Source organism: Zalophus californianus, chromosome 5, assembly GCF_009762305.2.
Source record: "Zalophus californianus isolate mZalCal1 chromosome 5, mZalCal1.pri.v2, whole genome shotgun sequence".
Taxonomy (NCBI): Eukaryota; Metazoa; Chordata; class Mammalia; order Carnivora; family Otariidae; genus Zalophus; species Zalophus californianus.
This window is the reverse complement of record NC_045599.1, coordinates 33,374,977-33,398,373: the sequence shown is the minus strand read 5'-3', so window position 1 is coordinate 33,398,373 and position 23,397 is coordinate 33,374,977. Positions and strand designations below refer to the sequence as shown.

The following is a 23,397-nucleotide window of genomic DNA, read 5'->3' as shown; positions in this document are numbered from 1 at the left end:
CATGACTCTGTCTGACTCACCAAAAGAGCTGCTACCTCATTTTTGGCCCTAAAGTCTCTTCTAAGCCTCTGAGGACAAGAGAGCCAGGTGGAAAGGGCCAGAAAGGTTCAAATCAAGCGGAGAGGGGGGGAATATAGGTTTTCAGTGTTGGAACGGGATGATACTTACAGGTGGGAGGCAGAAAAGGCATGGGGAGAGAGTGGAGAAGGTTAAACTCTAAGGCAGTGCCTCTTTTTTCCTGCTTTGGAACAGACAGGGAGGGACTGCCGGAGAGGCCCAATTCCAGGAAGGCTGCTTCCTCGAAAGGCTGGAACAGCCCTTGGCTGGGGTCAGGCTACTACTGTTTATGGTTTGGCGGCTCCTGTAGCCTGCCCCCATAGCCTAGCTTAGGCTCTTTAACTGCTGCTGGGGGTGGGCCCAATGACAGCTGGGAAGGGACCTGGGATCTCTGATCCTAACCAGGTCTGCTGGGGCCCTTGGCCGTGTGGCTGAGATAGGAAGGTCAGTGTTGAGAACACCGGAGTCAAAGCATTCTTTGAATTTTTACTAAGCAATCAGACAGTGACATAACTCCACCCCTTAGTCCCAGCCTCAGCCCCTGATGTTGGAGGGCTGGGGGTTGGGAGGAGTACCTACAGACCGAAGGGAAAGTAGAGCTAAGGGCTTGGCAAGTTGCCCACTCCTATCCCTGGTCTAGCTACCTCAAAACTAAGGGAGGCCCAAAACCAACAAGTCACTCCCTTCCAGATTATATGAGGCCACCTGGTGTCTGGAATACACCAGGAAGAGGTGATGGCAGCAGCGGTATGAGGGATTCCTCTAATTCCACACAGGATCATCTGCACTGGATTAGATGTCCATTTCAAATTGTGCGTCATCTGGAGAAAGAGAAGGCAGGACTGGTTGCTGGGCTGGGCCACGAGCTCAGAAAGCATCAGTGCAGAAAACCCTCTCAGCATTAAACCCCCACTCTACTTAACAGGGGCATTTGGACTCAAAGCATTTAATTTTAGGCCCTGCTTTCCTTACCGGGTATCTCTTCCTCTGTCTCCTTCTGCTCCTTCAGCTCCTCCAGCTTGGAGGGTGGGGCTGTTGGAGGAGTTGTGACCCCGGGAATCTGAGGGAGGCAGCAGGGGGGCGTCCGAGCAATGGGTGAGTTCTTGCACTCCAGCAGGAACTTTCGGTCGTAGATGATCCTGGTGCCTGTCAAGGGGTAGGGACCAGTTAAGAGGCTGGAGCCTGGGTACAGAGCTGTAAGGGAGTGTCACACACAGGCCTGTTAGGGACCTGGGACTCACACATCCTCATGTATTAAAGGGCTGCTGCTCTGCAGCCCAGCTGGGACCTCAGCTGATGAGCCTTCAGAGCTCTTAAAGAATTAAAGACTTCCAGGTCCAACCAAGATGTGGCTAAGTGCTGTAAAGCAAGGGGGGGCATCCCAGCTGCTCCAGGCAGGGGCTTCTGATTTAGGGAAGCTTCAGGTCTCAGTTCTAGGAGCACAAAACTTGGAGAACTCAGGTACTTTGGACTGTTCTCTTCTGGCTCTGCTGGCTCTGGGACTTCCCTACTTTGGTTGGGGGTGGGGGACGTTAGTCCTTCAGGCAGTGAGCTCAGGAAGCCAAGTAGCTGATGTAAAGAGGAGTTTCACCCCGCTGCCCCCTTGGATCCTGATACCCTGCAGGGAGAAGCTGTGTTCCTCTGGACAGCTGCTTTCCCCGGGAAACACAGGGACAGACTGTTCTTATCCTGACCCCTCCCTAGTCCTATCAGGCTCAGCCCCAGCCTACAGAAACTTGGCCTCAGTTCTGTCCTCAAAGGGCCCTACCCTGTTCTTGCCCCTCCCCTCTGCTCCACGTGGCAGGAAACCCTGGGTCGGGAGCCCAGCAGCTCAAGATCCCAGGCAATCAGCCCAACCAAACAGCCAGCCAGCCAGCCAGCCAGCCAGCCGCAGATACCCAAAGCTCCTGGCCCCAACTGCCTGAGTCCTGCTCTAGCCGCTTTGTAAGACCTGGTGCTTCCTGCTGAGGCCACGCACTGCTGGGGCTTCGGCTCCTAATCCCAGGCGGCAAAGTCGGGAGGAGCCGGTGACCAAGGAACCCAGAACCCAGGCCATAGCGAAGATTTCAGCCCACAGTCACCCGGAAGCTAGGCTTTAAGCCATCGTGCATTACTTTGAGGTTTCAGGGAACTGGGCTTCAGTTCCAAATATCCCCCACCCCCTGCAAAAGGTACAACCTGCAAAAGGGCCTGCGGACAGAATCCAAGGCCTGCACCTCCCCACTCCCGCCCCGCGGCAGGACGCACGCGCTGGCCTGCACAATGCCCGCGGACCCCCAGCCCGGCCCGCTGACCTCCCGGGGTAGTGGCGTATAGCGTGCCCCCCGGCGTGGTGCTGTAGCAGTCGGGCAGCCGGTCCCTGCCCCCCGGAATCGGGCAGCTCGTGTATGTGGACATAGTGAGCGGGACGAGCAGGAAGGCAAGCAGCTGGTGCCCAGGACGCGGAGCGCAGCTAACTCTGAAGCGAACTCAGTGGACCACGTGCGGCCGCAGCAACAACACCAGGACGTCGTCACGCCCGGGGCGGGCCACTAGCCGTCACTCAATCCGACGGCCCCGCCTTAGTCGCGAGGGGGCAAGCCCGACTAGTCGAAAGGTGAAAGGGGTCCCGCGCCCCGCACAGGCCTCCAGTTCCTCCTGGCTCAACACTGGCCAGCCTGACTCGGAGCGCTGCAGCCACTCAGCTATTTACTGTTTAAACCGGGCGCCGGGGCCCGGTGAGGTATGGCACACGTTACTGCCATGTGTTAATTCACCCATTTCTCTCAACGGTTTTGGACAGTAAAGTACTATTATTGGCCACATTTTACAGGTGAGGAGAGGAAAGCCCAGAGAGCTTAAGTCACTGGCTCAAAGTCTTATCTTGTAGGAGGGGGAGCTGGGATTCAGACCTGAGAGTATCTGATTCCAAAGCCTGTGGCCCTTCAGCACAGCTGGGGACTGCCTCCCATTAATCAATTACAGTACAGGGTAAAAAGTGGCCCGATGGCCTGGTGCACAGCAGGAAGGGGAAGGTCAGGGAGGGAGGGTGGCCTTTTTGGAAGAAGTGATACCTGGAGGGAATAATGAATAGATGTTGGGGGATAAGAGAGGCCTGCTCTTTGATCTTGCTGCCACAGCTAACTAACCTCAGGAAACTAAGGAAGGGCAGGGGGCTGGTGAGGAGGGCTTGGTCTTTAGCCCCCTGTAAAGGAAGATCAGAGAGTCTGGCCTTAGGGGATTTTTTGATGTAGGCACTGTGATAGGAAAGGAGGCAGGAGAGGGGTGGTGGAAGAGAAAGTATTAAGCCTAGTACCTACATATACTAAAAATCTTGATTTGATCAAGTTGTGTTCCGATTTCCTCACAATCAGTATTACCACCCACCCTCCATTAAGTGCAGACCACCAGGCTTCATGCATTTAACAGTATTAATGTTACTTCAGTTCTGACTTCATCAGATTTTCCCATAGCTCTGATTTCTCCACTCATTAAAAATTGTTTTATAACTCAGTGCTTCTCAAACTTCAATGTGCACATAAATCACCTGGAGGTCTTGTAAATGAGGATTTTGATATGGTAAGTTTAGGGTGGGACCTGAGATTCTAAGTTTTTCATAAGATCCCAGATGATGCAGTCCCTTAGGTCTGCAGGTCCTTAGAGTAACAAGGATATTTATATTTTATTGTTCCAAATGTTTCTGAGCCTCTTACAAAGTGGTGTATACCTAGAAGAAGGGTCCTGACAGTGCTGGAGGGTAAGGCTTGGGAGCAGATTGTGGGGAGCCCTCTATCACAACTCTGTTTTTGAGGTAAGTTTGGTTGGGGGGAGTGAGGAATAAGATGGAGGACAGTGAGCCTGGAGGTGAAGAGTCTAGCCTAGTGAAATGGGGTGGACCAAAGGCATGAGGATGGAGAGAAGTGGTTAGGATCCCCCAGGACCCCCATACACAGAAGGGGAAAGAGAAGGTGACTGATGAAGGGTGGGGTGAGAGGAAGGGAACTAAACTAGGATAATTTCCAGTCTTCTGACTTGAAAGTCTTGGTAGAGGAAAAAAAAAGTCTTGGTGGTAGTAGTACTCCCTAATATAACAGGGAAAACAAGAGACACATATCTGATACTGGGGAATGTATACTATCTGTGGAATGCTGAGATGGAACAGCACAGGAAGCAGCTAGATACATGGGTCTGAAGCTCAGGGGTAGAAATCTGGGCTAGTGATTCAGATCTGGGTGGAGTGAAATCCGAGAGTATGGGATGAGATCACCTGGACAGAAGGTACAGCCTATGAAGAGGCCTAAGCACACCAACATTTATTTAAGAGGTAGTGAAGGGAGAGGATTCACCAAAAGAGACTGAGAAGTGTCAAAAGTTTTCAAGAAGGGTCACTGTGGAAGTGAGGTCACCTTTCTGTTAATTTCTACTACAAAATGACAGCAGTAGTTACTACTACTACTATAATACTGTTGTCTTTTTTTTTTTTTTTTTTTAAATACTACTACTACTCTAAAACTTTTCTTGAGGCGCTGTGTGCGCTAAGGGCTGGGGAACTAGAGATAGGTTGTTGGCCTTAGAAAGCCAGATACATCATGCATGCAATCTGGATGAAGGACCGAGAGTTTAAATCAGAGGCTCAACACAGATTACCCATTAGAATGTGGGAGCTTAAAACAGACAAGCACATAAACAAGAAAAAAAAAGAAAGAAAGAAAAGAAAAAGACCTATGCCCAGGCTCCAACCCCAGAGATCTGATTAAGCCTATAAGGGAATATCAGGTCTTTACTACCAGACAAGCTACTTGGACTTTTACCAATACCATGAAAATAAAACAGGAGGTGAAAGTAATCAAAACAGGTTGGCAGTCTGGTGGTGAGATTCATGATCCTGTTTTCCAAGTTAGGTCTTAGATTGGAAGTGGTCTTAATACACGTAAGTTCTGGATACTTAAAATCATCTTTCTCTCACTCATTTGCTACAGAATAGAGTAGAGGTGAAGAATCTGCCTGATGGCAAATGGTGACAAATCTTTAAGGATGAACAGAAAATACAATGCTATCAGAGCCCCTCACCCCAGGACAGGGTCCACTGGGAAGACGTCATAACCAGCAACACTTCTTGATAGAAGCAATCTAAGGCTAGAGAACAAGATGTTCAGAAGCTGTTTTTCTACAGGCTTATTTGCCACTTCCTGGGTTTACAATGGGGTTCAAAGGTCTTGAACAGTAGGCTAGAACCAAGTATACTAACTACTCCTTTTTTTTTTTTTAAAGATTTATTTATTTTGAGAGAGTGAGAATGAGAGAGAGAGAGAGAGTACATGAGAGGGGGGAGAGAGGGAGCCCGATGCGGGACTCGATCCCGGGACTCCAGGATCATGACCTGAGCCGAAGGCAGTCGCCCAACCAACTGAGCCACCCAGGCGCCCCTAACTACTCCTTTTTGTTTGGCTTGAAACTATAATATGACTAGGCTTTCCCCTTCTACAAGACACCTCAAACTGAGGATAGTCCCCTCATGGGCTAACTTTGAGGATGGGAGGAGGATTTGGCCAGAACCTACAAGAAGAGATGAAAATTGTAGTTCCAAGTCCTGAGATTTCTTACCTCTGGTTAGGAGAGGCCACCATTGGCTGTCCAACTCTCTTCTTCGGTCTGGTTAGCTGAGGTGATGGGATTTCCCCTTTGAGAGCAGGGACTGAAGGAAGCAGACTGGCCTATAAAAGGGCAAGTCAGCACACTGTAGCCACAATAGGTTTAAAGGGTCTTAAAACATCAATAATTTTATTGGTGGTGGAATTTTATTACACTACTACTTGAAATAAGTGGGTCCAGAAACCTTGTTGATATAGTTTTATTCCTTGAAAGAGCTGTTACTCTCATGGGGTTTGATCTATGCCTCAACAGGATGTTTCTTAATGACTTGAGGTCTCACTATGAATGTGCAAGGTTTTCTTCTGCCTCTATTAAAATCTCAAGATCAGTACCGTCCCACACAACAGCAGGCTTCTGATTCCAGGTGAGAACCAATGGTAGGGGCTCTCAAACCTCAGAAATGTAAACATTCTATTGGCTTCGAGTATTCCCATCCCGTATATTCTCATTCACAAGAAAAAGGAGGAAATCTGTGTTAGCACTAGTAGACTCTTTTGAGTTCATTTACGTTCAATTTTATTTTCAGATGAGGAAAGTGAAGCCCAGAAATGAAAAATGACTTGCCTGAGGTCACAGAGCTTCAAGCGAAAAGAAACAAAAACAGAATTTAGGCTTGTCTTATTTCCACTGTACCCATGCTGCCTCCCTCCAAATCCCTCGTATATTTTTAAAGTAATTAAGTTCTTACCTGAGCTAGGTTTAATCCAAGGTTCAGGTTGGTAAAAGAGCAGTAAAGTAATGCCAGGAAGAGGCAAGACAGAGGAAGAAGAGATTATAGCAGGAAAAATGGGTTGGGGAGGAGGGATCCAAACAGAAAGAAAAGAAGGCAGTGCTGGTAAGGCGGCAAGGAGGAGGGTATCCTGAAAAACCACCAGGGACTGCACAGCTCCTGTTTCTTCCTAATCCTCCTAGGGCTTTCTCCTAATTGTCCCCTCTTCTCGTGGGTTCTAGTTCCTGACCTGAGATAAAATTTCTCATTCTCTTATCCTCAAGGTGCAGAGGATAGGGTTAAGGGCTCTCCCAGATAACTCAAATGTATTGTAGACTGTTAAGACAGGAAAACAGTTTTGTCCCACTGAATAATTTACTTAATATTATCTCTCACTAGTGTATGCTTCATTAAGAGTAGTTTCATTCACTTCACTAATATTAGGTGATTTTTGTTGTTGTTGTTGTTGTTAGTGGTAAATAGAAACAGCAAGAGATATAGGTGATCCAAGGGGTCTCTTGAGAATACTTGATGTGCTTATCAAGCACTAAAAAAGCAGTAACTTCAACACCTGTGATACTTTTCAAATCCATTCAAAATAGAAAACAAGAAATGAGGTTAAAGAAGCTCTCATATGTAAGATGATATGGAAGACAAAAGAACCAGGCATGTCTAAGACAGAACTTGGGTGTTTCATTTAGCGGTGGCTTTAGGAGCCAGGCAGAGAAGATTAAGAACTCCTGGTGGTATGGAAGTTGAAAAGTGCTGCTGGTTAGGCTCTGCTGCTAGTTACTATTTTTTTGTACATTCTTCTTTGCTTTGATATGTGTTTTGATTTCTCTATCGGCCTGAAGCATTTTCTTGTTTTCTTTTCTAGAGTGCCTATACATAAAACCAGGAAACTCCACTATATTAAAACATGAAAAAATTGATGACTGTTCTTTTCAGAAGGTTGTTTTTCCTTCTCTATTGCATCAGATTCTTGGCAAAGCCTATAGTTTGGCCAAGGCAATCCATTCTAGTGTTCCTGTGTTTAGCTTGTTAAACATATTGGCTCTTCATACTTGGGGCTGTGGAACTAAGCCCAGAATTAGTCACATATTTATAAAGATTACTCCGCTGATTCAACAATACCACAGTATTCCAGGAGGCACTCCCACCCACTCCTATGTCCCAACCCAAATAAAACATAAAACACTATAACCAAATAAGTCTTTAGATAAAAGTCAGGAAGCACAAAAGAACCTGAAGTTGAGGATTTGGGTGTTCCTAGGTTTGTTCAGGGTCATCTGATTGCAATCCCATGGTCCTTATTGACACTCATGATCCATAAGGAGCTAACCCCAGCAAAGGCCTATCTGCTAAAGTCACATAAGACACATTGCAGGGGCTTGAAACTTTCCTACTTATAAAATGATATGGAAGAGAACAAGAAAATAAGGAATGTTTAACACAGAATAGGTAGATAACTAGTCTTCCAAACGCTTTTTCAAGGCAGTCTAAAAATGATTTCCAAAGTGTAAAATGTGAGACACCTGTTAGAAATAACAGTATTAACAACTTGGTTCCATAGGATTGTGGACTGGGTAATACCTGCATGACCACTGAAAGGATCACACCCCACTTCTAAACACTGTTCATCTTTTTATTGAATATTCTGGTAAATATTTCACATTAATACAGGCTACATTAAGTAGAGCCACTATATGACAAGAAATTTACTCAACTTTTTCCTTTTAAGTATGTAAACAATTGTACATGTATTTTCCACCCTAAAAGGTTGAAACATGTAATCATCTAATTCTCTTCTGCATACAAGTAGCATTCAGTATGTTTAGCCAAAAGCACTAAGTTCAAAATGGCTAAACTAACCAGAGAACATAATCAGGTGGATAGGAAATCACTTTGTTCTTATACAATGGGCAATCAAATTTCCATTGCTAACGCCTCAGAGAAAATTTCTTAGTTAGGCACATTAAAAAAAAAAAAAAATCCCCAGGGTTCTTCCAAGGTCATAGGTTTCTCAAACAAGGCTAAAGAATAAGACCTTCTAACTTAGTTGACATATTTGAGATGCATGTTTCCAATATGAGGAGCCCACGTGCCAGGCCAAATCTGAAAAGGGGGAGGAAAAATTGGAATTTCTAATTAGGAATCTTTAGACATTTACAAAATGAATATATAAATGCAATGGCAATTCACTGTTTCTGCCTAGGAAGAATACATATACATGAGATAAAATGTTTAGTAGCATCATATTGATATTGAAAAACTTAACTCAGATGAAGGTGGTCAGATGTCATGACTTGATATTCAGAATTTGCATTACCCAAAGAATTAAAAGAATGACATGACAAAATAGAGCACTAAGTCTATTTTACCTGCTGGGCATCAGTGCATTCAGTAGAATTTTGAATAACTTTTATCATAGGGTTCCAAGCAGGATCTGGGTTGTGAAGTCCATTAAACAGAGGTCCACCTGGAACATCAGCAAGCTGAGGATGAGAGGGTATTATGGTGCCTCCATACATGGAAATTGGCAGACCCTATGAAAGAAAGCGAAAGAAAAGTTTAATCCTGAAGTGAAATGATGATTCCATAATACCAGCTTAGATCTCTCTAATTTCCCTTTATCCAGAGAACTCCTGAGAATCCTTTAAAATATAGCATCCTACAGTGTTGAAAAACCAAAAGTGGTTTACCTGCATTAGCAACACTTTTCAACAAGAAGAAAATACCCTCAACTAAATCCAGTATCAAATCATCAGGAAATTTCCCAGCTTTGATGAACACATAGAATACCCTCAACTTTTCTACATTTTAGTTTCATCAATAAGTTTGTGCTAAGAAAAGGGAAACTCTACTAAAAGATCTGGCCAAGTGATGGAAACAAACTTGTTACACCAAAAGGGAGAATTATTTCAATACAAACTATTCCTTAACATTAGCTGGCAAAGTGTTAAACAAGTTACAATGATGTTTGTTGACTCACTTTAGAAAAATCCAGAAAACTGCTTGCCATAGGTTGATGAAAAATGTTAGAGGGGGCTACCATTCCAGAATCATCTCTCTCCATTGGTTGATGCTGGGAGAATGTGCTTGGGTCTGACAATTGTTGATGCATTGGATGGTTCCCTATCACAGACTGTGACCAACCTGATAAACCTTCTGGAAAGAAGAATTGAGGACAGGGTTTGATATTTATTTGAGTAAAATGACAAAATATTACTACTTGAACTTTTTCCATACTAAATTTTATCACATTCATTCCTCTGAAGAGCTCAGTGCATGTTCATGACCATCTTTGCAAATCGAAAAAAACAGTTCCTGGAAAACTTGAGTGAAGTCCTTTGAATACCCCAAATACTCTCCCTACTCCTTCAAAAGAGCAAGTGCTCTCTGAAAGAACATAAATGATTATCCCATTCTGCACTGGAAAGCTTAAAAGGGAAAGGAAGGGGCGCCTGGGTGGCTCAGATGGTTAAGCGTCTGCCTTCAGCTCAGGTCATGATCCCAGAGTCCTGGGATCGAGTCCCGCATCGGGCTCCCTGCTCTTTGGGAGCCTGCTTCTCCCTCTGCTTCTCTCTCTCTCTCTCTGTCTCTCATGAATAAATAAATAAAATCTTTAAAAAAAAAAAAAGGGAAAGGAAGTACACTTTGAATTTTTTACTTCTATCTATATTTATTTTTATTATATATATTACATATATTATTATGTATAAACCAAACTAACATTCCAAACTCTGAGACTGGATTGAATTCTTCAAAGGTATAAACATTCCTACTGATTGTTAAGTGTAGGAACTAAGCCATTTTATTTTAAGGAGCTAAGTTTTAATGGCAAAATCCCACAACTTACTGGAGATATCCCCCCAGAAAGAGGACAAGGTAACTATACCTGACATAGCATTGACGCCAAACGACCAGATTCCACTGTGTCCAACGGGAGCGACAAAACTGGTCCCCACAGGGGCTTGGGCGACAGACCCTCCTTGCCGAATCCGGGCTAGCCTCTCTGTTCCAATGGGGGGAGGTATCTTCCGATCCTGACTGGTGCTGCCTCCTTTTGGTTGGCCCAAAGTTGGTGGTGCAGAGGTGGCTGAAAGAGGTGAAGATGATCCCGAAGAAACAGATGGAATAGGAGAGTCACCTGGTGGCAAAATATTTCTCTATTGTTTTATTACATTAAAAACTATAAGAATATGAGAAACCTTGTTGGAAAGATCTATTCCACAACACAGGTTCTGTAAAGAAAAATTTCATTTTATAAGATCATTCAAGTGAAAACATGTAAGTTTTATGAATATTATCCTACACTACTTCTGCACATATGAAGCATAAGCAAATAGTCTAAAAATTGTTCTCCAGATTGCTGAACAAAGCTAGAAAGGATGAAGGCCATATTAATTTTTATTCTAGTTCTAAATAATCTTCTCAAAATATAACCTGTCAAATTTTAAATTAACTTAAATGAGGCAATATTTGTACAATAACTAGCATATTGTTTGGAAAAGAGCTGGTGGCCCTCTATATTTAGCTGTTCTCTTTTTTCCTCTTTCTACAGCCCTTTTTTTCCCATAAGGAAGAAAGGTTAAATGTTAGCAAATATCTTGGATTCAATTCATGGCTTTGTTTCTTAACAGGATTCTCAGGTAATGTTGGTAGTTTTTCTTGTCAAAAGGGCCAATACTCATTGATTGCCTCACGATGCTCATTTAAAAAAATCAAATCCTGTTCAAGTACTGTGAGAACTTCATCTATTCTAAATATTGAAAAAACAAAGAACAAAGGCATATGTTGGGCGCCTGGGTGGCTCAGTTGGTTAAGCGACTGCCTTCGGCTCATCATGATCCTGGAGTCCCGGGATCGAGGCCTGCATCGGGCTCCCTGCTCAGCAGGGAGTCTGCTTCTCCCTCTGAACCTCTTCCCTCTTGTGCTCTCTGTCTCTCATTCTCTCTCTCTCAAATAAATAAATAAAATCTTTAAAAAAAAAAGTTAAAAAAAAAGAACAAAGGCATTATGTTCACTTATAAATGGCAATAATATGGTTTCCTAAATTGTAAAAATAAACTAAGAATCATACCAAATTAACTAGATATATAAATCACTTTTCAGACTTAAGAAATTATTTTGCAGTACTACCCTCAAAGGATCCTTTTATAAAACTATGTGTAGTACCTCTTTTCTTGACCCAACTCCCAGAGTAAACATTTCTGGCTTAGAAGGACAGCTTGACCCTTCTCAAATTTTCTATCTACAAATGACTGACAATTTTTGACAGGACTGCAATACAAACCTTAAGTATCTGCATACCATCATACCATTTACTTTAGTTTACTAGAGTTACTACGCAGTGTTCCCTGAAACAAATGGTTTAATAGCTTATTCAAGACTCTTTGGGAAGAGTTCCTCCAGATTCCTACATGAGTTTGAGGCGCTTGTCCAAGGATGGGGGGAAAAATGTTGTCTGTTGAAACTCGGAGTCCCAACAGGAGCTGGCCCTTGCAGGAAAACCCGTGTTCCTGGTATGCCGGAAAAACTTGTCAGAGGAGCAGAAGAGGAAGATGGGGAGCTGCCTGATGGGTCAATGGATGGTAAGCCTGAAAGAAAACAGGTCCAAGACATCCAATTAGCCAAGGCTTTAAAACTGAAAGTCCAAAGTTTACTTATTCCTTTTTAAAAAAGAAGAAAGCATGCAGTTTATTTTTGTAGATCACAGCAAAAATAATCTACTTATGTGGCACTGTTTTATGGCCCTAACCCATTTTATTCTTGCAGTCCAGAAGAATCATCACCAAACAGCACTAGATATAGAAGAGTGAGCCACAGACCTGTAACCTCTGAAACAAATAATACATTATATGTTTAAAAAAAAAAAAAAGAAGAAGATAGTAGGAAGGGAAAAATGAAGGGGGGGAAATCGGAAGGGGAGACGAACCATGAGAGACTGTGGACTCTGAGAAACAAACTGAGGGTTCTAGAGGGGAGGGGGGTGGGGGGACGGGTTAGCCTGGTGATGGGTATTAAAGAGGAAGCACTGCGTGTTATACACAAACAATGAGTCATGGAACACTACATCAAAAACTAATGATGTAATGTATGGTGATTAACATAACATGATAAAATTAAAAAAATAAAAGTGAACCTAATGTTTAAGAATGGCAGTCACCTGGAATAATGTTCTGGATAAATCTCAAAGCTTTCTTCATTGGAGGGGACATGAAATACGAGCATGTTGTGACTAAGTGGTACCCATCAATAATTTCTGCTTTCCCTTTTGTGGAAAATCTCAAAGTACAGCTGTTCATCAACATAAATATAGTTATTTCCTATGGAACATGAATAACATGATCTACCAATGTTTCCTTCCTAACGAGGAAAAGCATACTATTAAAGATAATTTCAGTATTCCATCTGATTAAAAAAAAATCAACAGTTGCATATGAAAGTTTCTATCTAGTTTGTGTAAAGCTGAATTTAGCAGTCTTCTCAAATGCCACTGCTTTCTTTGGAGAATGTATTAAAGAAAGTGAACAAGTGGCTGGAAAAGGATTACAGGTGCTCATTTCCGGAAAAAAGTTAATATCAACATAAAAAAACTGTCAAAACTTATCTCAAGCAGATCTTCACCCATTTAAAGTATGTAATTCAAAGGCTTTTAGCATATTCACAGAGTTTGTACAACCATCACCACGATCAATTTTAGAATATTTTTGTCTGCCCTAAAAGAAACTCTGTACCGATTACCTGTAACGCCCCATCCTCCAAACAACTAATAATATACTTTCTGTCTCTATAGATTGGTCTATTCTGGAAATTTCATATAAATGGAATTATATAGTATGTGATCTTTTTGCAACTGGTTCTTTCACTTGGCATAATGTTTTCAAGGTTTGGCCATGCTGTAGTGTGCATCAGGACTTCTTTCCTTTTTACTGTTGAGTAGTAATCCCATTATGTCAATACATCACATTTTGTTTTTGCATTTATCAGTTGAGGGACAGTGGGCTGTTTCCACTTTTGGGTTATTATGCTGCCATGAACATTTGTGTACCAGTTTTTTGTGTAGACATGTTTCTCTTCCACCTAAGAGTGGAATTACTGGATCATATGGTAATTACGTGTAACTTTTTGAAGAACTGTCAAAACCTGTTTTTCTCAAGTTGCTATATCACTTTGAATTTCCACCGGCAGCATTTGAGGTTCCCAATTTCTCCACATCCTTCTCTATTGTCTTCAGTATTACTATTTCTTACCTGTGAACCAGGAGAATTAAAGTATATCCATGAAAGAAGAGGATCAACAAAAGAAACCAGACAGGCAGTTAAGATAAAAGGCTAAGCTTATCAATCCTGGAACCCAGAGGGAAGGTCCAGAATTAATGCTTGCTTTTTAAAAACTGATTATTTTTTATTAGCAGTAAATAATTTTGATGCTATAGATCTGAGTACTTAAGGTCCTCAAACCTTGTTTTCTACCAAACCAGATGGATGATTTCTTTTATTTTTTTCTAGAAATTCATAATCCATACATCTTCTGGGATGCACTGTGTGGAGTGCAAAGAGCTCCAACATTGGAATATGAGAGATCTGAAGCCAAACTGGCTAAGGCACTGGGAATTCACATGTTAGTGCCAGTCAAGTCAAAAATTAATGCTTTCTACACGGATTGCCTGAGCACTAGCAATGAATTCTTCTTTCACCCTGTGGCCTTTGAAAACCTCTATCATAGTTTCCCCAAAATGAAAAGTTAAAATACATACTGATTTATAGGAAAAAAATAGAAAAATGGATGAAAAAAATCCTAGAGAATATTTTGGACCATAGATGATCTTATGTAGGCTTATACATCTACTTGAAAGATGATATAACAGCTATGTTTTCCTGAAAAGACAAGTAAATAAAAACATATCTGAAAAGAAAGCTAAGGCTACACCATATCCATAAACTCCCAAATTTTTAACACCACAGATCAGTTTATAATTAGCAAAAAGGAAGGATGGGCTACAAAAAGACAGTTTTCCAACTGAAAGAAAAATGCTAAGTGGCCATTCCATGTCAGCTGCGATTTCTATTTTTTTCAGAATAGTGCAGAGTAGACTGAAATGTGGCTCTTAGAGTCTAGAAAACAGACTGGTTTTCTAAATATCTTCAAGCCAACACTAGACTCCTATCTACCTATATCTTCCATATAATGCCTCAGCAGCTAATTTGTAATTTTGAGAAACCAGATCGCTGAATCTAAATTGGTCATTTTACAGTAAGAGCCCACAAATGACTAGATCTCTCCAGTCAGCTCCATCTAATGTCAACAGTAAAGAATACTATTAAACATCACTTAAGATTCCAGTCTGAGGACCCAAGCCTGAGAACAGAGAATAATGTAGATTAGGGACTGGTACCTAAACACTTTTGTAACATAAACTTTTAAACCTGAGAAGGTTTAAACACTAGTGAGCAAACACTCACTATGATTTTTTTTTTTAAAGATTTTATTTATCCATTCATGAGAGACAGAGGGAGAGAGAGAGAGAGAGAGAAGCAGAGGGAGAAGCAGGCTCCCAAGGAGCAGGGAGCCTGATGTGGGACTCGATCCCAGGACCCTGGGATCATGACCTAAGCTGAAGGCAGACGCTTAACCATTTGAGCCACCCAGGCGCCCAAACACTCACTATGATTTTAAAAATGTCTATAAATGTGGACTCCTTGAAACATCCTCTGAGTCCCTTCTTAGTAATATCATCATACCAGTTCTTAGAAAATGGACTGATGCAAGGTATAACCTCCTTGCCACAAGGGACGGAGACATCATAAAGACAATATAAAGCACCTCACTGTATGTGAGTGATTCACCTACAGGTAGATTTCTGCCCACTCCAACAGCAGTCATTAACAGATCTTTGGTATTTATGACACACTCTCATCTCTTTAAGATCATGCACTATTATGTACAGAAGAACTGCTTTATTATCTTGGAGGATTCAGTTATGCTGGTAGAGCCCCATATTGAGCTGCAGTAATAGTTATCATAACTTACCAACTGGACTAGTTGAAACTCGTTGGGAAGGTGGTCTGAAGCCAGGTGCCTTGGAGTTGTCAGGGTGCACGTTTTCCAAGTGTCCAAGTACAGAGTTACCCAGGAACGCTGACTGAACAGTGAAAGAGGCATCTGCAGCAACTCGTGAGGACAGTGGACCATCTCCCCAACCCTGGTTAGCTGGCACCTGACTGCTATCGAAAAGACTACTGAAGTGATTGAAAAGTGTGGCCGGGCCGAATGTAGGTGGCAAAGATTTATTTGCTGGGTTAATGTGCATCTGAGAACCATTCATAATGTTCATGGCTGAAGAAAGCTGCACTGCAGCTGGTGGGCCTTGAGGTGGTGTTAAAGGAACCGGATTTGTAACAAAAATAGACTGGGGATCCTGGTGTATAGTTGCATTGGGTACCACTGAGTAAAAAGAACCTCTGGGCTGCATTCGATGAGAAACTCGAGGTGCTGGTACAGCTAACTGAGGTAAATTACTGGTGTCCTGATTATCAGCAGCAACCAATCTGGGTGATGCCAGAGTCAATGGAGCAGGTTCGGAGTTAGATGCAAAAGGCATTGACATAGGACTTAAGTCAGATACACTGGACGGCTGCACCTCCTCCTGTGTGCTACCGGAGGGAGGAGCGGGACTACCGGATGGGTGAGTTTCTGGAGCTCCTGGGGTGTTGCTGGCAGAGCTACTGCAACTATTTGCAGTTGAAGAAGGGGTGCACAGGTTGGCCAGGGCCTGCTCCTGTGCGGACACTTTCTCTTTGGGGGCTGGCATGGCAGAGAAAGACTCCATCTTTTGAGAAGAAAGCTGGGCTTGAGAAGTACTCGCGGGCAGAAATGTGGTGGGCACTTGCCCGCTGGGGATAGGTGCAGAGGAAACAGAAGGCAGGGGACTACAAGTGCTGGTCACAGAAGAAATCACTGTTGCTGGAGGACTCGTCTTAGGCACACAGGCAAACAACTGCTTTCTGACTGATGAAGGAGTCCGGGTATTAGTCACACACAGCTGCTGACTGGCAGCCACTACAGAAGAGACAGTGATAGGACAACTGGCAGTAGCTAGTCCAGCAGACTCTGAGGCTAAGACAGTCCCGTTCTGGTTAGGTAGACGGCCTGCATTATTATGCTTTGGAGAGCTATTTGTGTTGCCAGGATTCACAGGTCTCACTGGGAATGGTCCCCAAGTGTTAGGAGAGGGTGAAAAGGTTCCTCCAAACTGGGCCATGGGTAAGCGAGGATGCCGAATCTGTTGCATAGTTTGAGCAGCCAGCAGGGCAAAATGAGGGTGGGGGTAAGCCAAGGGTAGAGAAACTGGGAAAGAAGAACGTACATTTGCTGGAACGTTCTTGTTAAGTTTATTAGTTGGCTGGAACGTAGATAATGTTGTCGCTTGTGAAGTTACAAGAGTCGGAGCACCCAAAGGAAATGCATTTTTATTGGAAGATGCTGTGGTGCCTACTCCAGAGGAGAAGTTTGCATGGATGGATTTGGTGCTAGCAGGTGTTCTGATATGATTTTTAGGAATCAAGTCTTCCAGTTCCTTAGCAGGATCTTGAATAAGTGCATTGATAAGTTGAACTGCGTATCTTGTTGATTCTGTACCACCCCTGGGGAGAAAACAAACAAAACACAAAAACAAGATCAAAGACATAAAAAACAGGTAATTTTAACCATAAAATAAAATTCTTGATTGTACCATAACCCCAAAAAAGTTTACTTCTAAAAACATTTAAGTTCCACACAGAACGAGTAATATACATTTTTCACAAATACCTTATTGTGATCATTCTCTCGCCATTCTTATCTTTTTGTTTATCCACATCAATATGGGCACCCGTGACATCTTGTATTGCAGTGATGTTGCATCCTCCTCTTCCCATTATCCTGGAAACCACGGAAGCTGGAACAGACAATTTCTTTGACCTAGAAAATGAAGACTACCCATGAGCTTATGAAAACAAATGTCTTTATTTAAAAAGATGTCTCGGTGAGTATGTTCATGGACACCTGTAGAATAATTTTTCTCAAACCTTAAAGGGGAAAGTATTACACGGTTTTGTTTTAGAAACTGACCTCTTCTCATACTGAATTTAATTTAGTGAAAGTAAAAATTCCTTTCTCATTTAAAACAAAATTATGTTTTAAATAACTCGTGATCTAAGCATTTAGATCTGCCCCAAACATCACACGTCAACTAAATTGCAATGACCATATGTACAGACTCTTCCTAAATTTAAATAATGCATAATGTACTGTTAAACTTCATACTGAATAAGAGAGTCTAGCTTATCAGTATCCATAATTTACACTTAGCAATAAAAAAAACATAGCCTCAGATTTGAACTACATAAAAAGGAAGTCACAAGTGGAACCCAGGACTTCCACTTATATGTGAGCTGAGCAGAGCTGGAGAGAAGACCAGAAGGCTGATCTTGGGATCTGATAAGATGGCCTGGATGTCCCTAAGGACTATCAAAGAAACCCAGTGTTTGCTGGCAGAAGCAGTTCTTAAGCATTAAAGCAGAACCAGATGAGAGCAACACCCATTATTTTCAAGTTCTCAGTGCTGGGCCCCAGGATTCCTCCTTTCAGGGAGGGGACCTTCAAACACCTGAATTATTCTGTCCAGAAGAATATCGATAGCAGCACTTAATGTATTTTTCATGATCAAAATTTATCACACCTTAATGCTGGGAAGGATATATTCAGATATTTTGAAAGCTAAAGCATGGACTAGGCTATATGCCATGAGTAATACTTAAATTGATCTGATCATCAAGTGTACATCACTTCTCCTATTCTGCCAAGACTTCGTTTTGTTTGCATTTAATGGACACAAATAGTACCAAATAAAAGCTGAGACATCTCAGTCCTTTGGTGATTTAAGGCACATTAGCAAATCTGTCTTGTCCTGCTTCCCTGTTGTAAAGCAGGAACAGAGGCTAAAAGTATCATCTGGACTGTACAAAACATTTGAAAGCAGTGGCCTGTCTGCTTTTATTCATTTCCTCCCTCATGGTTTAAGTATAAAACACTGTGATTAAAGGTACTTTTCTTTCCTCTTTCTTTTTTGAGGGTGAAGGCAGTTTTATTTTAATTTTATGGGCTCCTTTCCCCCTTGTAGCAATTACATTAGTTAATAGCGGCTAACCAGTTCTTTAGAATACGCTCTCCAGCAAAGCCTAACTTGATTTAAACACTGTATATGGACAAACTTGATTGTTTTTACCAAAATGGAACCATTAAACAAACATCATAGCCCTCACTAATAACACTGTGACTTTGCTGTAGAATAGTCAGTATAGAATCTTCACTTTAAAAGAAGCTTGTGACCATTGTGTATGGTTTGTCTAGAAATGTCTGTAAATACGTTCTGTTATTGTAAAGCCAACATTTGTTGTGTCATATAAAATGTGCTGCAAAATTTTACTTTACTTTCATTTTACTCTAGCTGACTCTGGAGTGAGTATGGCACAAATAATAACCACATTCAAATTATTCGTTAATTAACTGGGTAACTGACAGTTAAAAGGTAAGACTAATTCTACTTACCTTCGTACAACTTCTTTCCACCCTTCTTCTCTTTTCTGTCCCCTTTTGGGGCTAGTTAGATTCAGCTTTATGTTTGGAGAACTTAATGGCAATGGCACTGACTTATAGCTTGTTGATAAGGAATTAGAATTCGTTTCGCCTTCAAGTCTGAGAAGAAAGAATTATCAAGTCCAATAAAACAAATTTTCGTACAGAAACTCAAGAGACCATTTACAGACAAAGTTATGCTGAAATATTTAATTTAAAATTTGGCATATCAGTTCAGAAAAGCAGAAAAACAGGGCAAAGAGTTCATCATCTACTTTAGTATCTACTCAGAAGCCAGAAGTTGGACTATAATAAATAAAAATGACATAGTGAAAATAAAATCAACATATGCTAGTATTTTCAACTTCAAAATCAAATCATAAAAATTTCCAATAATCTCACTTCAAAACGTGCATGTGATTAGGACATTAGTGAATTTCAGTTTTGAATACTGAAGACAGATAATGTGGTAGATCTAAATTGTTTAATACAATTTGTGCTAAAAAACGTACTCAAATTCTTGTGCCGGTCATGAAAAAGGAAAGGTGGATGTATAGTTAACAAATCAGAAAAATTTACCGTGTTTGAGTTTTGGAAGTAGCAGTACTTGTCTTTTCTTCTTGGGAATGGAGTAGCAGTGAGGGGTATCTCCTATCACTAGAGGAATTCACATCCATAGTGAAATTTAACTCTTGGCTTTTACCACCACTGCTACTCTCACTGTTGCAGTCTGTGCTGTCCAAGTTATCCGAGTCACTATTCCCACCAGTACCACCACCTCTGGGTTCTCCGTTTATTTTATTTTTATCAGCTTTTTGCTGTGCTAAGGATATATGTTGTTCTGGTAATATTAAATGTGCAGTGGGAGGGGTCTCCTTTGTTTTGTTCTTCTTATTTTTCCGATTGGTGCTAGGGGTTGTCACCACATTGGCCCTTTTTTTCCCAAACACATTTGTAAATGTTGCAGATGTTGCAGAGATTCCAATTGTGGTGGTGGTTGTTGCACTAGGAGGTTCTATGGGAACTTCTTGCTCCACTGAAATTATCAAAAGGATAAAAGTCACATTGACAGCCACAAATCTCAAAACAAACTATGACAAGATATACATAATAATTCAGTCCTTTAAGTCATTTTTTCCTTTCACCAGTATTCACTAGTAAATAAAGAAATCTTCATTGTTAGAACAAATGTACTAGATGCTATTTTGATGTCTAACTTGGTATAAAAACATTCACACCTTAACATTCTTAAGATCTGAGGTGCTAGTCTCACAAACTAAGCAAAAAATCATAATATAGTTTAAATTCAGGGAAATTTTTGTAGTTTGGCTATTGTTGATAACGCTGATATAAATTTTGGGGTGCGTGGTCCCCTCTGAATTAGTAGCTAGAGAGTAATATGCTAAGCAAAATAAGTCAGTCAGAGAAACACAAACACCACACGATTTCACTTGTATGTGGAATTGAAGAAACAAAACAAATGAGCAAAGGGGAAAAAAGAGAGAGAGAGAGACAAACCAAGAAACACTCTTAACTCTAGAGAACAAACTGATGGTTACCAGAGGGGAGGTGGGCAGGGGGGTGGGTGAAATGGGTGATGGGGATTAAGGAGGGCACCTGTGATGAGCACTGGGTATTGTATGGAAGTGCTGTCACTAAATTATACACCTGAAACTAATATTACACTATGTTAATGAACTGGAATTTAAATAAGAATTTAAAAAAATAATAAATTCAGGGAAATTTTCAGATAGTATTTTCGAATTAGAATTCAAATAGAGAACAATTACTTGTCTACTACAAGCACCGCTAAAATGTACAAAAAACAGCTCTGATCTGAGAGTAATAAACCCCAGCCCTGTATAGCTTTGAGCCCGAACCTTAGCTCAGAATTTATTGAGGAACTGGACCTCTCCCCAGTTTCCAAGTGGAGGAGGAAAGGGTGGGACAGACCCTGAAGAGAAGGTGGCAAATCTCTTTACTGCATCACATTTAGGACATACGTGATGTTTTACAGGGTGACTTAAATGACAACTGAACTTCAAATTACATGCTTGCCTTACCCTTTCTGTTTCTCTGTATCACTTTACAACGTGAATATTCAGAAATATTTACTATAAAAGCCAATTGTCAATTTCAGATTAAAGTACTGAATATCTAACTAGAATTAGAGTAAAAGGTACCCAAAATGAAGTTAAATAAACACAGAATTTTATCACTAATTTGGAAGGGTCATTTCTTACCATCTTCATCATTCTCCTCTTCATCTTCATCCTCTGGTAGTTCTGAATTCTCTTTAGATTTGTTTTCCTCATCTTCTTCCTGCTTCCTTTTCTGCTCCTCTTTTTTCTTCTTTCTCTTTTCTTTTCTTTTCTCTCTTTTAGCTGCAAGAGCCTGCTTTCTGCTCTCCTCTCTTGACTGCAAATTAAGTAGGCATATCATTTCACCAATAATGCAGTCATTTAAAATAAAGAATGAATACTTTTGTGTATGATAGATGGGGCTTCCCATGTGTCAGTCTCAAAACACATTTATAAAAGCACCAAAAGAAAAAAAAAAAAAGATAAACCGGACATCAAAATTAAGTTCTGTACTTCAACAAAACCATCAACAAAATAAAAAGACAATGCGTAAAATGGGAAAAGAGTTTTTGCAAATCATACATCTGGGTAAGGGATTTGTATCAAGAATATATGAAGTCCCGGGGTGCCTGGGTGGTTCAGATGGTTAAGCGTCTGCCTTCAGCTCAGGTCATGATCCCAGGGCCCTAGGATCGAGCCCCACATCGGGCTCCTGGCTCAGCGGGGAGACTGCTTCTCCCTCTCCCTCTGCCTCTCTCCCTGCTCATGCTCTCTCTCTCTCTCTCTGTATCTCTGTGTCTCAAATGAATAAATAAAAATCTTAAAAAAAAAAGAGTACATAAAGTCCCATGACTCGATAATAAAAAGACAAATAACTAAAAAAATAACTAAAAAATACACAAAGGACCTTGAGGCATTTCCTCAAAGACCATATATGAATAGCCAAAACATATGAAGACAGGTGCTCAATAATTACTAGACATCAAGGAAAAGCAAATCAAAATCACAAGATAACCACTCTGTGCCCACTAGATAGCTATAATCAAAAGACAGATAATAGCAAATATTGGTGAGGATGTGGAAAAACTAAAAGTTCAAACATTGCTGGTAGGAACGTAAAATGGTGCAGCTGCTTTGGAAAACAATCGGACAATTCCTCAAATGGTTAAACACAGAATTACCCTATGATCTAGCAATTCCCTTCGTGTGTGTGTGTGTGTGTGTGTGTGTGTATGTATACCCAGAGAAATGAAAACACATTCATACAAAAATTTGTACCATGTGCTCGCTTTGGCAGCACATATACTAAAAAATCTCTAACAATAAAGAGAAGATTAGCATGGCTCCCGCACAAGGATAACATGCAAATTCATAAGGCATTCCATATTAAAAAAAAAAAGTAAAGAAAAACTTGTACACCTATGAAGCAGAAATAACCTGAATGTCCATCAACTAATGAATGGATAAATAAAGCGTATGTTTATAATGGGATATTATTTAGCAATAAAAAGAAATTAAGTATTGATACATGTGACAACATGGTTGAACCCTGAAAACATTATCAAGTGAAAGAAGCCAGTCACAGAGGAACAAATATTGTATGATTCCATTTATATGAAATGCCCAGAATAGGCAAATCCATAAAGACAAAAAATAGTTTAGTGGTTACCTAGGATGGAGGGATTGAAGGGGGTGACACTTAAAGGGTGTAGGGTTTCTTTTTAGGATTGTGAAAATATTCTAAAATTGACTGTGGTGATAAATGCACAACTCTGTGAATAATACTAAAAGCCACTGAATTATATACTTTTATCTATTTGCTTGTTTGAAAAAATATATATATTTTAAGATTGTATTTATTTTCTCCCTCTCCCTCTGCCATTCCCTCTGCTTGTGCTCTTCTATCTCTCTGTCAAATAAATAAAATCTTAAAAAAAAATTGCATTTATTTGAGAAAGAGACAGAGAGAGCACAAGCAGGGGGAGAGGCAGAAGGAGAGAGACAAGCAGACCCCCTGCTGAGCAGGGAGCCCCACGCAGGGCTCCATCCCAGGACCCCGAGATCACGAACTGAACCGAAGTCAGAGGCTTAACTTGCCTGAGCCAGCCAGTCACCCCTGAACTGTAGACTTTAAATGGGTGAATTGTATGATATGTGAATTAAATCTTAGTAATACTGTTAAAAAATACATTTATGTAGCATCTGTTTTACTAAAAAATTTCACTATAAACATATTGACCAGAGGCTATTATAAAAATTATTTTCCTACTTTATAGAATTTTTTAAAGCCACATACAT

The 23,397-nt window shown here is 41.2% G+C and overlaps 2 protein-coding genes and 1 non-coding gene across 6 annotated transcripts in view; 1 reads left to right on the top strand and 2 right to left on the bottom strand.

Annotated features, from left to right (window-relative positions):
- Positions 1–529: 529 nt before the first annotated feature.
- EIF4EBP3 (eukaryotic translation initiation factor 4E binding protein 3) lies at positions 530–2,578 on the bottom strand. The gene is made up of 3 exons (XM_027604973.1): positions 2,352–2,578; positions 1,030–1,203; positions 530–878 (listed from the first exon to the last, which is right to left on the bottom strand). Exons 1-3 carry the CDS (start codon positions 2,452–2,454, stop codon positions 850–852), a joined length of 306 nt encoding a protein of 101 aa, XP_027460774.1. The 5' UTR covers positions 2,455–2,578; the 3' UTR covers positions 530–849.
- A 5,001-nt stretch (positions 2,579–7,579) lies between these two features.
- The window catches only part of LOC113928824 (ankyrin repeat and KH domain-containing protein 1), a 126,518-nt gene continuing 110,700 nt past the window's right edge, over positions 7,580–23,397 (bottom strand). For 2 of the 4 annotated variants that reach the window (XM_027604959.2, XM_027604960.1), the window contains 10 exons: positions 21,262–21,436; positions 19,598–20,054; positions 18,992–19,138; positions 17,213–17,362; positions 15,434–17,046; positions 11,821–11,997; positions 10,296–10,547; positions 9,390–9,565; positions 8,779–8,943; positions 7,580–8,512 (listed from right to left, as the gene is read on the bottom strand). In XM_027604959.2, coding sequence (XP_027460760.1) covers positions 8,453–8,512; positions 8,779–8,943; positions 9,390–9,565; positions 10,296–10,547; positions 11,821–11,997; positions 15,434–17,046; positions 17,213–17,362; positions 18,992–19,138; positions 19,598–20,054; positions 21,262–21,436 — 3,372 coding nt within the window. In that variant the 3' untranslated portion in view covers positions 7,580–8,452. The remainder of the gene's footprint in view (positions 8,513–8,778; positions 8,944–9,389; positions 9,566–10,295; positions 10,548–11,820; positions 11,998–15,433; positions 17,047–17,212; positions 17,363–18,991; positions 19,139–19,597; positions 20,055–21,261; positions 21,437–23,397) is intronic. The other 2 variants (XM_027604961.1, XM_027604962.2) reach the window with 2 other exon arrangements.
- On the top strand, positions 22,381–22,490 carry LOC113930034. Its single transcript, XR_003522413.1, has one exon. It is a non-coding gene; the product is annotated as a U6 spliceosomal RNA (small nuclear RNA).

Bases quoted from the DNA above. Each gene is read 5' to 3' on its own strand.
- EIF4EBP3 (XM_027604973.1), bottom strand. From the start codon at position 2,454: ATGTCCACATACACGAGCTGCCCGATTCCGGGGGGCAGGGACCGGCTG. The intron at 1,204-2,351 runs GTCAGCGGGCCG...ACCCCTTGACAG, and splicing joins ATACGCCACTACCCCGGGAG to GCACCAGGATCATCTACGAC. The intron at 879-1,029 runs GTAAGGAAAGCA...CTCTTTCTCCAG, and splicing joins GACAGAGGAAGAGATACCCG to ATGACGCACAATTTGAAATG.